Source organism: Ambystoma mexicanum, chromosome 3p, assembly GCF_040938575.1.
Source record: "Ambystoma mexicanum isolate Mex_15411 chromosome 3p, UKY_AmexF1_1, whole genome shotgun sequence".
Taxonomy (NCBI): domain Eukaryota; kingdom Metazoa; phylum Chordata; class Amphibia; order Caudata; family Ambystomatidae; genus Ambystoma; species Ambystoma mexicanum.
In genome coordinates, this window is record NC_090925.1 from 963,880,083 (window position 1) to 963,896,089 (window position 16,007).

A 16,007-nucleotide genomic window follows, 5' to 3' on the forward strand; every position below is an offset into this window, starting at 1 on the left:
TTTATACCATTGCTACAAAAAGACACTTACATACTTGCGCGCACTAAGTCTTTACATATGTATTACATGTAATATTGTGGTCATGCAGGGTTTCTTAGCACACACCCCGACCTCCTGGTACATTGAAAGTATATCTATGGGATTCACCTCACGATAAAGCGCCTACGGGGGTGGGAGAGGTTCATTTCCTTCCCAACATTTCCCCCTTTCATTACTTCTACAGTAACGCATTCTTCTGCATATTTGAATTCATGTTCCCTTCTTACTGCAGCTTCATATGGTGGAGTTCCCTTTATTGGCATCCATGCCCTACATACTTCCCGCAGGCTTTCTCCTGCTTGCACATATTCTTGGGGGGTGCATGTCATGTAGATACATCCCCCATCCCCAGCTAAATCTACCCAAATGTCTTTATAAATTTCAGGGTCAGTGGGTGGGACAGTGATGGTGTGGTGTAAGCAATCTACTTCATCTCCATAGTAAATGGGGAGCATTTGGGAATGGCATTGTCAGTTTGTATTTCTGTTTCTTTTGTATTACGAGGTACTTTTGAAACGCCAATTGAAACCATCATCATTGCGCTATTAGGCACTGCTTTGGCACAACACCAGAGTCCCATTTGACACGTGCAAAAAAGAACCAGGGTGAACACGATGACGTGTACCAGCATCTTCACAAAGGCTCCTAGCTAGGATGCAGCCCAATTGAAGGCGATATCAAACCAATTTCCCCCTTGGACGCAAGCTTCTTTTTTCATGCGCACTCCCAGACTGTGTACTGCCACTATTATGTGAGACAACAATCCTCCATTATCTGCATCTTCGGGAGGCACAAATGTTTTGGCACATGCCTCCTTGCATTGCCTTCAGCATATCCAGCATGTATCGGTTCTGCACTGTCATCAACCTTGGGGCATGCAGCTCGACCTTTGACGTTGAACCCATGCTCGATGTCGTTTGCCAACTAACCAGTTCCCAGCATACTATCTGCAGCCATTTAGCATTAGCTGCTGCATGTATGCCGGGTAGCAATAGGCTTGTTGGCCACAAACCCAGTGGTAGTCCATCACTGCCACCATGCCCCTTTTCAAGTCTGGAATCAACAATGTCCTGTTGCATCGCTCGTTGGAGCCGACATGTGGAAGTATAATTCTCTTCTCGGTGCTCTTTTACTGACCACTCCATCGCCACAATCCATGTCAGTTTCGTGACGTGCTCTGTCCATATTTGTGCACATGTTTTTCCCACAAACGCCACTACTTTCTCTTTGTATCCTAGGAGACCTTCTGTTAGGTAGCTGAGGTTTTCCTGCCACTTGCTGTTTACGTACTTCAATCTATCAATCAATAAATATGGCTGTTGTAAGCAATTGAGTTTTTTTCTGGTGGTTGTTGCATTGCAGGGCGTCTGGATCCAAAGCTCTAGTCGCATGCTGTGTGCCTGGAAGATGCCTTTTATTCTACATAGCGCAAGATGAACCTGGCATTTTGCCTCTATAATTGGAACTTCCTGTGGTACTAAAACCTTTGGTGCCCCCCCCCCGATGCATGCAATAGCAATGAACATACATAGCAGCTACTGTTTGTTGTTTGTCTGCCCACCTGTAACGCTTACCTGACTCCGCAGGGACACCCAGGAAGCTATTCCAAACCTCTTCTTAGTTAGCGTTGTTCACTTTCTACAATTTCTTTATTATCAGGTGAACCTATGAACACACATAAAATTCCCTTAAGTGAAGTGGAAGCTACCCAAAAGTGCACAGGGAATGTAATTAACCCCCCCCCTTATCCCCCCCCCCCCCCCGAGTCTCACCTAGTATGTTTTTTTAATGAGCTCTCCATCCTGCATCTGTGCAGGGGCGCAGTGTTCTGAAGAAGGATGCTGATGGTTTGAGCGCCAGGCTCGGAAGGTGATATTATATGAACTTTGAACACATGAGGAAAATAGAATCCTATGAGGGAGCTATAGGGCTTATTCTATGTGCTTAACGGGTATAGGAAAATGTAAGAATGCGGTGGAAGAACCATGAATGAAAAGTGATGCCTAACTGGGACTGAGTATATCCAGCCAACAATGGTACCACAACAAATGCTACATCCAAAATACGTCAAGCTACCAATAGCACATGCAAGAGAACAATTGGAACACAGAATGATCCTCCTTCAAACTAGTGCTGGTGTAATTCGCTAATACAGTTTTCAACTCTCCACAACTTTAAACAACGTTGCACCCATACACAACTTCAAACCATGAATAACGTGTTGTGACAAAAAAGGGCTGAGATACTTGCCGTGGTGTCGCCTCAGGAGGAATGGGAATGCTGGCAAGTTCAAGCGGGCTGTGGAGAATGAGCGAAACGCTAGGACACTGGCGCCTGACAGGAACCAAGGCGCAAGTTGCTCTCGCTCCGGAACTGGGTTGTTGAGGAGAATTCAAGCGGGGCTGTAGACGAAGAGCGAGAGGCTCGGAGATTGCCGCCTAACTGGAACAAGAGGTGCGTAATAAACTCGCTTCAGGTAAAATTTGAAAACGCAAGTTTAGGCGGAGGCTCGCTAGAGCAATACGCTCGTCACAACGCCACCAATGTCTACTATGACCTGACAGGAGTAACAGAGGGAATTTTCCGAAGGTTTCCGTCACAAAATCAGTTAAGCTAATGTGAGAGGGAAGAGGCTATAACTACGGTCGCTAAACTGTTGCTTCTAAGAACTATGAAATTACGAGCCTGACAGGAATCACGGGCATGGGTAAGCGTAGGCAAACTGACTAGACGCGATGCAGGGAGCGCCCGCTGGGAGGGGCTTAAATACCAATGGAGTGACAACAGCTAGACCACACAACACTGAGTGGAGAACAACTAGGGCAGCCATGCTAGGTAGTCAGGAAGTGTTCGTTTAAGTCCACCCACTCACTGTGTTGCTGTTCCACTAACCAACAATGATAAGCTGATGTCCAGTCCCTCTTTGGGATACCCCTGGAACCTTTTGCTGTGATCATGACACCACCACACTCATGTCTGTATACCAGCTATTAGAGTGCTCGGGATGTCTAATATCTTAAGTAGCATCCGGGCCTAGGCCATGGTGTGCATCATATTTGGCCCTAGGGGCTTTCCTTTTCATTCTCTCGTGCTGTGAGATATATATATCTTAGTGTACTACTGCTAATATTGTGACTATTACTAATATTTGTGCTACAAAAAGGTTTTTAATTGTGGGAAATAAGATTTCTAACATTTTGCTCATGCACACACTCATTTGGCCAGGTGTATTAATTTGCTTGCGTGCTAACAATGTTATTATTGTCATTGTTATTACTAGTCTGATCAATATTAAACCTATGTACGGTAGCTTTACTGGTTGTTTTTGGCAGTGCACTTCCCCTCATGTCCCCCCTCCCCTCCTATTTTAGATGGCTTTCCCAGATAAAGTACCCCAATAAATTCCTAACATAAACATCATTATAGTAAATAGAAGAGCAGTAAAGTGTAGCCCGCAAGTGTAGGAGTATAACCATGTTGAATTAACAGTATATCTACCTGTTTAAGTACAATGAATCATTTGATGTTGATGGTTCCATTTTGTGCACTCCTGTAGAGAGATTTTCTTTTACTTAAAAGTGCTCAAGCTTTTAGCAGCAATGCATGTTATTACTTCTGAGGTAGTTACTTTGAGGTATAGTGGTAGTTTCTTTAGGGTGCTGGTGAGGTATTTGGGGGTGCACTACGAACATCCGAGTGGTCAATCTAATATCAAAGTCCCTTCACTTTTACTGCGATAAGGGTGGAAAACACCACTTCGTAAGGGCCATGGAACCTAGCGTTGTCCCATTTGCGCACAAAACCCTCTACATATATCAGGTCACCTGGCAGCAGTGGTTGGGCTGGCGTGGTGTCTGTGGTAGGTTGCTCTGCAGTGCCCTCTGTATCCTCTAGGTGAGGTGGTGCGATCTGTCGGCAGACATATTTGATTGCACGTGTTAGATTTGTTAACTACTGTTTGAATTCTTCACATAGAACCGCTGCAGCTCTATGGGCTTCTGATGCTCTCCTTACTGGGAGGTGGGTATGTGCATGCGCCTGCCAGTTACTATTTCGTGGGGTGAGAGGTGATGATCTTTACTTGGTTGAGTGCACAAACTGAATAGGGCCAGGGGCAAGCAATGCGCCCAGTTTTTCTTTAAGGTAGTAAGGTGGTGCAGAGCTTGGAGAGCTTGTTATAAGAAGGCTGTTTATTCTCTCAACAAAGCCATTTGCTTGGGGGTGATAAATTGAGCACATCCAGTATTTAATGCCAAGTAATGCTGTGATTTCTTTAAAGAGTTCATTGAAGAAGTGAGTGCCGTTGTCAGAGTTTAGCACATCGGACACGCCCCATCGAGGAAAAACCTCAGCCCTAAAGCCCACAAAATGTGCACTGCATTTGGCATCCGGATGTGCACAAATTCCAGCTTCAACCCACCGTGAGAAAGGGCACACTACAACTATTATGTACGGTTAACCATTGCCTTTTTCTCCCACGTCTGTGTAATCTATGTGCAACTCACGGAGCGGCCCAATAGGGCGAGGCATGGTTCCTCGTATTGTCCGGTGCGTCATGCCAGTGCTGAAAGCTTGACAGGTGGTGCAGTGTACAATCATATTTGTGAGATGCTCCTGAAGGTTTGGTATGAACCAATTTTCCTGTATGTCTACCGCAATGTGCTGTTTGGAGCTGTGGGATGGGTGGTGTGACTGGTCGAATGCTATTGCCAATAGCTCTACAGGAATTACTGCCTTAACAGTGCATTCTTATCTCAAGAGTAAGTCAGTGAGGGACTGTTTACATCCCCCTCTTGGACCATAGTTCTTTTTCCTCATTTGGTGCTTTTCCCCATAGTTGAATTCATTTTGTGATGGGCAGCACTGTGTATGATGTTGGCTATGGATCATGGGATGGTTTAGTTATGACATATTTTGAAATTACTGGGGCAGGAAGGTAGGCCGCCATTTTGGCTGCAGCATCTGCCGCACCCCTTCCTAATGATATTTTGTCAGTGTTACCAGTGTGGGTGGCGCATTTAACGACTGCTTCCACAGAAGGTTGTGACAGTGCACAACTTAGTGTGTCTAATAGTGCAGCGTATTGTACTGGGGAACCATTTGCTCTGTGGAACCCTCTCCTTTTCCATTTTTACAACCGAGCATGCACTGTTGTAGTGACGTTTGCCAAGTCTGAATAAATGGTCACGTGGCATTCTTGTGATGTGTGTAGCACCTCAATGAGCGCCACAAGCTCTGCTGCATGTGCTGAGTAGTGCATGGGTAATCTCGTCATCACTAATGTTTCATATTCTTCCCCTTTGAGGTGCATTACTGCCGTGTGGTGTCCAGTTAAAGTTTCAAAAATAAAGGATCGAATGACCTTCTATTCGAAAGTCCCCCGCCCCACATAAAAAAGTGAACCTTTTTTTCAACCCTTTGACTGTCGAATAAAAGGCATTCAAACCTTTTGATTTCGATACTTTAACCTAGAACACTGCCGCACCTGTATGTCTTTGTCCTGTGTCCTGGTCAATTGTTGCTGAACCGTCATCAAAGAATACCTCCCCCTTCTCCAGTGGACTGTCTTTTGCTTTGGGGATGTCATCCTTTTCACCTTTTTATGTGGCATAGTCGTGTTGTTCCAAGTCCTCATTTGTGCACTCTTCCATTAGGAACGTGGCTGGATTTACTGTTTTGCATTGCACTACATGAATATTTGGGCTTGAGATAATAATCTTGTATGCCGATGCTCTCTGGGTTGTCAGGGTAGACTTCAACCTTTCCAAGTTCGCAAATACTGAATGTCACTGAGCATTCTATTACATTTGTGGAGCTTTTTTCAATGGCGAAGGCAGCTGCAGCAAGGGCTAGTTCGCATGCGAACTGCCCTTGCATAACTGAATCTAGTGTACCGCTGTAGAGCCAATGACTTGTGGCCCATTGTGCTTTTCTGCCTTAGCACGGCGGTCGGGGATGTGCTGTTTGAATGCGTGAATATATAGAATTCTTGTGTGTAATCTGTGGTGGCAAGGACTGTGGCTGTGGAAATCACTTCCTTCAAATATATTAAAATGTTGTACCATGTCTGCTGTCCATTCTAGTTTGTGGTTACCCGTCTGTGCTTCCTTGAGACCCTGTAAGTGGGGTCTTGTGTATGCTGCATAGTCCACAATCCATGCCCTGCAGTAATTACACAAACCCAGGAATGCTTGCATGTCTTTCACTGTAACCGGTTTGGGCGTGGCACGCACAGATGCTGCTCTGTCTGGTATTGTTCTTTTGCTGTTTGCCGAAATCAGCTGTCCTAAGTAGAGCAGCTCAAATTGGCAGCATTGGTGTTTGGCCTTGTCAACCTTGTACCCCTTGCGGGACAAGAATTGTAGCAGGGTAATGGAGTATTTACAACAATTCTGCTCACTGTCAACTGCAAACTACTAAGCTGTCCACATTCTGGATGACCGTGCTGGGCACATGGATGTTGCCGAAGTCTTGGTATAATATTATGTCGAGTATGCTTGGGCTCTTGCAATACCCTTGGGGCAAACGAGTGTGCTCATATCGCTTTTCACCATGTGTAAAGGCTGTGAGCTATTGGCAGTCCGAATGCAAGGTTATCGAAAAGAAGGCGTTCTTTGAATCCACAATTGTGCTGGCACATATTATAAGTCGGCTTGGATGGAGGTGGTGCGACAACGGCCATTAGGGGGCACTCACTCTTCTGTACTGCACCATTATCTCGCAGGGGATGCACATTTCTATTATCTCCCCATCATTGTCATTGAAAGGTTCGGTATGTGTCACTTCCTTGAGGGGTACGGTGCAATCGATGCACAAAACAGTACACCACTGGCACCCTTCTCTGTCGTTTCCAAGGACAACCACTCTCCTTGTTGACACTATTGATACTTGCAAATCTAGGGACAGTATTGTATCTGCCCCCACTTCTGGGGACACTACAGGGTGGAAAATGAAATCAGTTGGTACTCTCCAGCAGGCTTTGGCAATCTGCTGCACTGCTTCTATGAGCACTATTATGCCGTAAATGAACATGTCTGGGTCAACAGGTATTCCTCGCGCCACTACGTCGTGTGTCATGGTGTGTATTATGAGCATCACCCTCATTGCTCACATTACTTGTGTGGCACAGACAATACGGTTGTCAGTAAATTAGATGGTCATGTTCAATTTGCTAAGCAGATCCCTGCTAAGCAAGTTGACAGAGCTCTCAGACAACAATAGGGGAGCGTGGACCACCCTTCCTCCCACCTTTATATCCAAATCTTTAGTGTATGGGACAGTAGAAATAGCCCCAGAGAATCCCTATGTGTTGAGAGTTTTGCCAGATAACAGGAAGTCCCTTTCACTGATGCATGATTTATCAGCGTCCGAATCAACCATAAAAATGTATTGCTTGTTTCCCATCTCTGCCCCCACCAAGGGTTCCTCTTCTGGGTTGAGGGTCATCGACACAAGTGCTCTCTGTGGGCTGTCCTAGTCAGGATAGGTTTTTGTCCCCGGGAATGAGAAGGGTATTGATTTATCCCATGGGTTATCAGTCTCTGCTCTCCACGTCTCTTGAAACTTAAGACTGAATTGAGCAGCATCTTCATCATCGCCCATGGTACATTGCATAATGGACTGCAAGTCAGGTGTGCCTGGGAAAGCTTGCTGCAATGCATCCCATACTTTCGCTCTAATCTTATTTGGATGCTGCATCATGTGCATTGTTGCCCAAAGTTACTCCTGGGTACCCCTCCTTCACCCACACATCGGCAGCCTGATCTCCGATAGTCGCTTCCAATAAGCTTTTGATATCTCCCCCTGCTAGGGGTACTCCTGCTGTTAGTTTTTCTAATGCGTATATCCTTTTCCCTGCGCCTGCCATAAGGGCCGGAAGCACCTTCATTAAGTTGTTTTTGTCCATTTGTGCCCATGGCACATAGTGCGGTCTCCCAGTGCCTTTATACATTCTGGGCATTTGCATTTTTACTTTACTTTCCTCACCCTTCTTTGCACTTCCCTTTTTCCTTGCTACTGCCATTCGGCCAAACCTCTCTCTCTCAATCTGCCATCCCATAAGCTCTCTAGTCTAGGGGTATGTTGAGGTGCTTGTTCTGACTCCTCATCCTCCTCGACCATGATCCTCCCATCTTCCTCTCCCCTACGGGAACAAACATTCTCAAACCATAGGCTATCCGTTTCACCGTCACGTTCTACATGTACAGTTTTTATGGTTGCGCTCTCTATCCTGAACAAAACATCTCCTGACTTCCACTCATCCGTCCTCTGCTCTGTTGGTTTGTCTGCCTTAGTAACTTTCTGTGCAGCCCGCAGTCTGTTTAGTTCTGTGCGTGTTGATGCCAGTGCTACCTCTAGATCTCTTTGATGCTTGTGTGTGCTGCGACATCCGGGTGGGTAGACATATGGGGGAGGTGGGGCTGTCACCGGTGTTGACACGAAAGTTGGATTTGTGTAGCCAAATGCGGGTGGGCTGCTAGGGGATCGCTTTCCCATCCTCACTTAAACCTGTATCTTTGCTTTAGCAGCGCGTCCTCCTCGTCTCTTGCACCCCTCTGTATCCTCGAACATCTTCCAGAGGTTCAATATTTTCCTCATGTTCTGTAGTTTCCATTTGTACTTTGCTGTCAAAAATATGGACATATGTTCCAGAATACTTCTGTCATAGGAGCTCTGTTCTGGCTATGAGCTGGGCTTCCCCCCTCCCCTTGTCTCCGTCTCCCACTGTTTGATATTTTTCAATTCTGTCACAGTACAACGGCAGGGCCTTGCACATGTATTCTATGGGCGTTTTTTCTCCCATAATCGTGTTGGTTGCGCCCTTGCTGTTGCTACAACTGTGCTAATGCACTACACACATTTTTATAGGTTTTCAAAAAACGCATTCAATTTTCCCCCTCTTATAGTCAAAAACTTCAAAATAATTTCTTCTTTCCCCAATCCCTTCTTTTGCTAGCAGTCTTACACCTCACACAAACCACACTCTCCACACACACCACAAATTACACAACCCCCCTCCTGGGCCTCCACTCTACGCAATAAAAACACAAATAAATCCAGCTAAAATAACAAACTAAAATAACCACTACTATTTCTGAGCCCTCTAATTATACGGGGCTCCTATGTATTTCCTTTTTTCTCTGTTAAACAATGAGTGGCGCCACCTTCTCCCCTCACTCGAGGAAGCTCCCTACCATTCAGTTTTCCTTTCCTTAATCTTCTCCTCCAAAAGTTAATAAAAACAAAAAACAAAACAATTTGCATACATGCCACACCCAATTTCAATCTCCGCGTGTTCACACTGTTCACACGTTGCCAAACATCTGTCCCCTACTTGTTATCTCTTGCAAGGGTATACTCATGTGCGCGTGTTCCCCCGCACTCCTCGGTCACGGGGTTCCAACAACCTGCACTTCTCCTCAGAGCCGCGTCTCACTCCAAAGAGCAGACAGTAATTCTGCAAAGACGCTCCTACAAAGCCATTCAAGAATACGCGTTTTGTGGACTGGTTGCTGTACGTGGGCATGGCCCTTCCTCAGAGGCTGCCTGGACACCTTTGCAGGTACGGGGGGGCACTGGGGTCACGCCGGGGGCACCAAATGAAGGCAAACGTCTGAACGCTCACGCCAGAAAAAATACAACCTCCTAGGGGAAAGAAGGCCATGAGATTCTTGCAAGGATAACAAGTTTTAATCGCACAAAAATAGGTAAGCCAGCAAAGAACTCTGCTGCTTGAGAACGTTCTGCCGAGAAATTGTACAAGCAGTAGCTTAGGAGACACACCGCTAGTACTACGTCACATATACAGTAAAAACCAGCGTGGCTGGTTGGTGAAACCCTATACCTGGGATGCCTGCTCCATGGGGATACAAGGCTGCTATTGGTCCAAGCCCTCTCCGTCTTCCATCTTGTGGGTTCAGCTGGGCTCAAAGTCTCCAGGGAATGAACTTCACATTCCTCATTAGTTACTGTTGTAAGACAAAGCTATTCTATCATTATGGCAGGCACCTGGGAAGCTCTAGGACTGGCACAGGGGAAGGCTTAAGATTATTTGGACCCACACATTCTTCTCTCATTCCATATTGCACTATCCGCACCCAAGGTTTCCACCCTAGCTTTGTACTATAATTTATTCCTCCCTGTATCTCGTATTACAAAGTGTCATTATGAAATAAGGTGGAATGGCAGTGTTCTTTTAGATTGATCTGGGGTTACCTACTATCGTGGAATTTAGGGGTCTTGTACTGGGTCAGTTGTGGGTGTCATAACTCATGGTGTGCTGGGTGGGGGTTGGCTGTGATAAATGTGCATTGTGAGGCGCCTGCTCCTTCTTGGTGATAACAAGTAATCGTAACAGTTATTGTATAAAGGGAAGTTTCTATGGGATTTAGCCGCACAGGCTCTCTACCATCAGTGCTTGGGCCTGTTCAGGTTTCTTCGTTGGGGCCTGTGTTTACTGCGCAGCCATGCAGGCCGAATGTTTCTACCATCAGAAAAAAATGGTGCTTAATTATATGCGCTCACTAAGTCTATACATCTGTATTCCATGTAACATTGTGGTCATGCAGGGTTTCTTAGCACATTCCTCCCACCCCCCAGTACATCGCAAGTGTATCTGTGGGATTCGCCTCACTCTAAAGCGACTAGGGGGGTGGGAGAGGTTCATTTCCTCCCCAAAAATGTGCCCACCAGATGATGGCTTAAGACTCATTTTTGTGGTATGTCCAAGGCTTTTGCATGTGTCTATGAATTCCTTCGAGGAGGGCATGGCAATATCGTTTCAGCAAGTTTAAATCTCCAGTTATCAATACGTCATCTGATGAGATGTTACTTAGTAATATAGAAAGTCCCTTCTGGGGGCTTTCAGAGTGGTAGCATGCGAAGATGTATTCCGAGGTTGGTGAGCTTGAATGCAATCAACTTGCGGTTACTCCACAGAGAAAGTCCATGTGGCAGATCTCAAGTGAGGATTTGTATACTATGGCTACTGCTTCCCCTTTTTGTATGGTTTGTTTTAGCAGCACATGGAGTACCCTGCTTGGAATTATGTGAGGTAAGCAAGTTGAAGATGCATACAGAAATCATTTTTCTTTACTCATTGGTCGCTTTAGGTCATTGTCAAGGGTATAGTATAATTCTGATCCGGTTTGGCAGGCTTGTTCAGCTGGTGTTAAAATGGAGGGTGAATGTTTTTATGGGTGAGTTTTTTCTGAGCAGATTATTCAATTTTTGGAAAAAGGGGCAGGGAATGTTGCATTGACTCAGCAGGAAACCTTTTTTATGACCTTATTGTGTACAGTCTTCTTTAGAAGCTGCTTTACAATGTAGAGCACAACCTGTGCCAATGCCACAGTGAGAATTACCCAACACCTATTGTAGTGCCATATAAGAAGTAGTTTTAATTGCATCAAGTATTGCTTTTGTATTGAATAGAGTCCAAATAAGTAATTTTCGAGTCTTGTAAAATTTTGTGACTTTTAAAAGGAATACACACTTGAAAATGCCAAACCTGTGTCACTGTTCTGTCTGTATGTGTATTTACTATTTAACAAGCTGTGCCAGTGTTTGCATCCAACACGCTTATTAATTACAACGTATTTCACTGTTTTTTGTTTCTCCCTACCTGCAGGGACAATGGACCCCAAATAGCTTATGTGAGAGACTTCAAGGCAAAAGTCCAGTATTTCAAATTCTGGTGTCAGGTAAATTTAATTATATCCCTAAATGTGTCTTTTTTTGTAATAGAGGTGTCTCTTCCAAATGGTTAAGAATATTGAAGTTTTACATATAAATCAAATTTCATTTGCAGGTTTTAGCCACAAGAGTTGGTCTTCTCTTTGGAATGATTACCGTTTATTCTATCCCGCCCTCCTCCAGCTTTAATGATTGTCTGTATATTCTATGTCTTTTATTGAAGAAGCAAAATAATACTTTTCACCTCGCGTGGAAGGCATGCTTAGAGCAATTTCTTATATTTAAGGATTGTTGAACACATTTGTTTTCTCTGTAGTTTCTTGACAACATGTTGCATTCTTTGATTACGCGTCATATTATGTCATACTCGTGTTATAATTTATAAAAGATTGCAGCCTACTGCCACCATTAGATTTTGAGTTGTTCTGCTGTCATATTGAATGTCTGAACACTGGGCTACTTTGTGATTAATTTGTTCTTTTTAGTTTATAGTTTATCAGGTCCTGTTTCAGAAAGTGTCTTGTGTGCTTGCGGTCAAAATATGTTTTCAACAACACATTTTTTTAACTTCTTTTTTATTAGTGGTCTCAACAGATACAGTAGCACCTTCTCAACATCATTTCCAGCACATCATACAATGGTACATCTTATAATCACTTTCGTAAAATACCAGTTACATGGAGGTTTCATTGTCCGAAAGCAGTTCACATAGGTACACCCTGAAAGGGCCCCAGATGTCTTTTGGTCGGCTCGTGTCTGGTTGGGTCAAAACATACTGCTGCTCACATTCGTTAAAATACGTCAATTCGCGCAAAACAGTGTTCATGCTTGGCGGCGTGGGGCTTTTTCAAGCCTGTAGTATACATCTTTTTGCAACAGCACATGAAACATTGAATTGCCTTCTAGTTTTTTCAGAACACTTACCAATATCCCCGAATAAATACTTTTGAGGAGTCAAATGCGGGGGTATTTGCATAATTTCCGCAAGCATTTCAGCCACTATCCCCCAAAACGGGGCACTCCCAGTACATATGATAAGGTCCCACCTGCGGAGAGCCGCATTTGGGGCAATCGTTTGAGCCATCTGGTGCAAATTTGGCTATCTTAGCTGGTGTGTAGTGCAATCTAGTCAGGATTTTGAATTGTATCTTGGGCAGGCCAGCATTGACTGATATCTTTTTCGTAAGCGCGCAGTATCTGCCCCATTTCTCATCAGGTATAGGCGTTTGCATGTCTGCTTCCCATTTTTCTTTAACTCGATTTGCCGTGGGGGTGTGGGTCTGCATTGATAGATACAATTTGGAAATTCCTATTCCTCCTTTAGTTGTGACCAGTTGTAGGCATGGGTGTGAGAGTGGCTCGTCCGGGAAGAGCGGCCATCGCGCCTGGAATGCAGATCTCATCCGATAGTATTGGATTATCTGGAGCGGTCCTCCCCCCATGGCTCTTGTAAAGTCAGTCAGAGTCGCAAACTTTCCCTCTATGACATGTCGCCCACCTTCCATTTCTCCATTAGGATCCCAAGTTTCCTGCATACCTGTGTCAAATGTAGGGGGGATGTTTGGGAAGTTCCACAAGGGAATGTCCGGGTTATAGGGTGTCTCTAGCTTCAGTCTCTTACGTATTGCCCCCCAGGCTCGAACAGTGCAGCTCACAGGGTCATATTCACATGTGTCTCTGTGCCGTGAGTAAAAAATGACCAATCGTATGTCCATGGGCGAAGTGGTGTGTGTTTCTATCCATGTATGGGGCGAGCTATCGGTTTCATCATACCAATATTTTGCGAATTGTGCCTGAGCAACCAAGTAGTAAAGCTCAAAGTCCGGGGCGGCTATGCCACCGGTGCAGTATGGTTCCGCCATCTTCTCCCACCCTATTATGGACGTTTTCCCATTCCAAAGAAATGTTACTGCCATTGATCGTAGTTTGGCAAAGAAATCCCTGCCAGGCCATATGGGGACATTCATAAATAAATATAATAGCTTGGGGAGAACAATAATTTTGAGAACAGCAATCCTGCCATGAAGCGAAATAGGGAGGTGTCTCCAGACCTGCAACTTTGTATTAAGTGATTGTAGTGCCTGATCATGGTTATCCATATAAAGGGTTTATCTGCTCGTGGAGACCAGCACCCCCAAGTATCTAATATGTTGTTCTGACCACTTAAGTCCACACGTCACATCGGGACACTCTGTAGAGGGGGTAAGCAGGAATATTTCTGATTTAGGATTGTTTACAGTGTAGCCAGAGTATTCAGCGAACTCGTGTATGTCTGCCATTATAGGTGCAATATTTTTGTCGGGCTCCCGGATATATAATAGTGTACCGTCTGCGTATAGTGAAATTAATTGGGTGGATCCTTTAATTATGATTCCCCTATCCCCATGTCGCAATCTAACAGCAGCTGCCATGGGTTCTATCGATAAGGCGAATAGAATGGGTGAGAACAGACAGCCCTGCCTGATGCCCCGGCCTAATTCAAACAATTTGGAAATGGCCCTATTGGTACACACTCTTGCCCCAGGGGCGGTATACAGCAGCCTGTCATATCTGATGAAATTAGGTCCCACTCCAAATGCCTCTAGTACTGAAAAAAGGTATTCCCATGAGACTGAGTCGAAGGCCTTCTCGGCATCAAGGGACACAGCGACCGCATGTTTATCTGGGTCTATCTGTGGCATTATCCCGAACAGCCTGTGTAGATTTAAGGCGTTGGACCTCTGAGGGATAAATCCACTCTGATCTGGGTGGACCAACGTGGATACTATGGGTAGCATTCGGTTCGCCAGCACTTTCCCAAATATTTTCGCGTCAGCGTTTATGAGCAAAAGAGGTCTGTAAGATGACATATCATGTGGCGGGCGACGGGGCTTGGGCAGCACAGTGATTATAGCTTCTCTCATTGTCGGGGCAGTATGTTTTTTCCCAGGGCTTTCTCCCACGTTTTCAGCATTATAGGGACTAGTTCTTCATGGAACTCTTTATAGAATTCAGCACTCAGTCGGTCTGAGCCTGGTGCCTTACCAGATGAAAAATCCTTGATTGCTTCTGTGATTTCCTCCGCAGTGACCGGCTGATCAAGAACCATTTTATTTTCATCTGGGAGTGTCGGGAGATTGAGCATGGCTAGATAAGCTTTTATCTCAGTGGGGGGTTTTCTGTCTTTATTCGCATAGAGTGCCTTATAAAATTTAACAAATTCGTCATTTATGCCTTGTTCACTCGTGATTATTTCATTTTGTGCCGTTTGGATAGTATTGGGTTCAGTTGCCTCTTATGTTTTATCAGATTAGCCAATGTTCTCCCCACTTTATTTCCCTCCCCGCATCTGCGTGCCTCGGTAGGGGCAGCTATATACCGTATCTCTCTTATGGCCAGATTATCAAAGTCTCTAAGGAGTTTGTGTATTTCGGCCAGTGTCCCCACTGTGAGTGCGGCTGTAGGTTTCTTCTAAATTATTTAACGGACCCCTACTGGTCTCTGGATTGTCGGAAGCGGCCACTCCTCACACTGCTTATGATCGCATTCCGAACAGTGTTGACAACGTTGGTGCGGCTTGACGATCACGCATCTCGCTTCCCGTATCCCATTGTTGGGTGCTTTCCTATAGTAGATTTGGAGGTGGAGGAAGGAGGAAGCGGAGCCACACTAGCGGGAGCAGCCGTTATGGAAATGATGCAGCACTCATCCCATTGCGCCGGTAATCAGGAAGCGAGAGGACGCGTTTTCCCTGGCGGCAGCTGACCGAAGGTGAGGACCACCATATTGAGCGGTGCTGTAAGACCTACAATGCTTACAGTCAAGAAGTGTTCAGTGACGAGATATAATCTTCGCAATCAGAGGTGCAGGACTCCCACATCTAGTACAAACAGATGTAGGGGAACTAAAGCAACACCTGTGGAAAAAGGTGCAATTTCTGACTTTTTTCCACTCCCTGGAACCTCAAATGCAATAACTTCACCGCCACCCGAGGAGAAAGAGACAGGCAGCCATAGCATGGATAACACCAATGATGGATTAGGGGAAAGCGAAATTGATAACAACTCATTACTGGAACTCTGCTTATCTATGCAGAGATCCATGACCCCCTTATTAGGAAGCAATGCTGGGAATCAGATCGATAGCTATCAACAGCAGCAGAGAGCAAGGGGAAAGTTGCACGACCTTGGGGGATCTGCAATCCTCGGTTGCATCTTTATAATTTGCACTAAATATTCTGCTAAAGGTATGTGGGAGGATACTGGAAGTCACCCTTACCTTACCAGCAGGAAACA

The 16,007-nt window shown here is 45.2% G+C and overlaps 1 protein-coding gene across 4 annotated transcripts in view; it reads left to right on the plus strand.

The window, feature by feature from the left end:
• Nucleotides 1-16,007, plus strand: part of ITCH (itchy E3 ubiquitin protein ligase) — a 2,968,415-nt gene that overhangs the window by 1,801,203 nt on the left and 1,151,205 nt on the right. For all 4 annotated transcript variants that reach the window (XM_069652264.1, XM_069652266.1, XM_069652265.1 and 1 more), the window contains exon 14: nucleotides 11,669-11,741. In XM_069652264.1, the coding sequence (XP_069508365.1) occupies nucleotides 11,669-11,741 (73 nt within the window). The remainder of the gene's footprint in view (nucleotides 1-11,668; nucleotides 11,742-16,007) is intronic.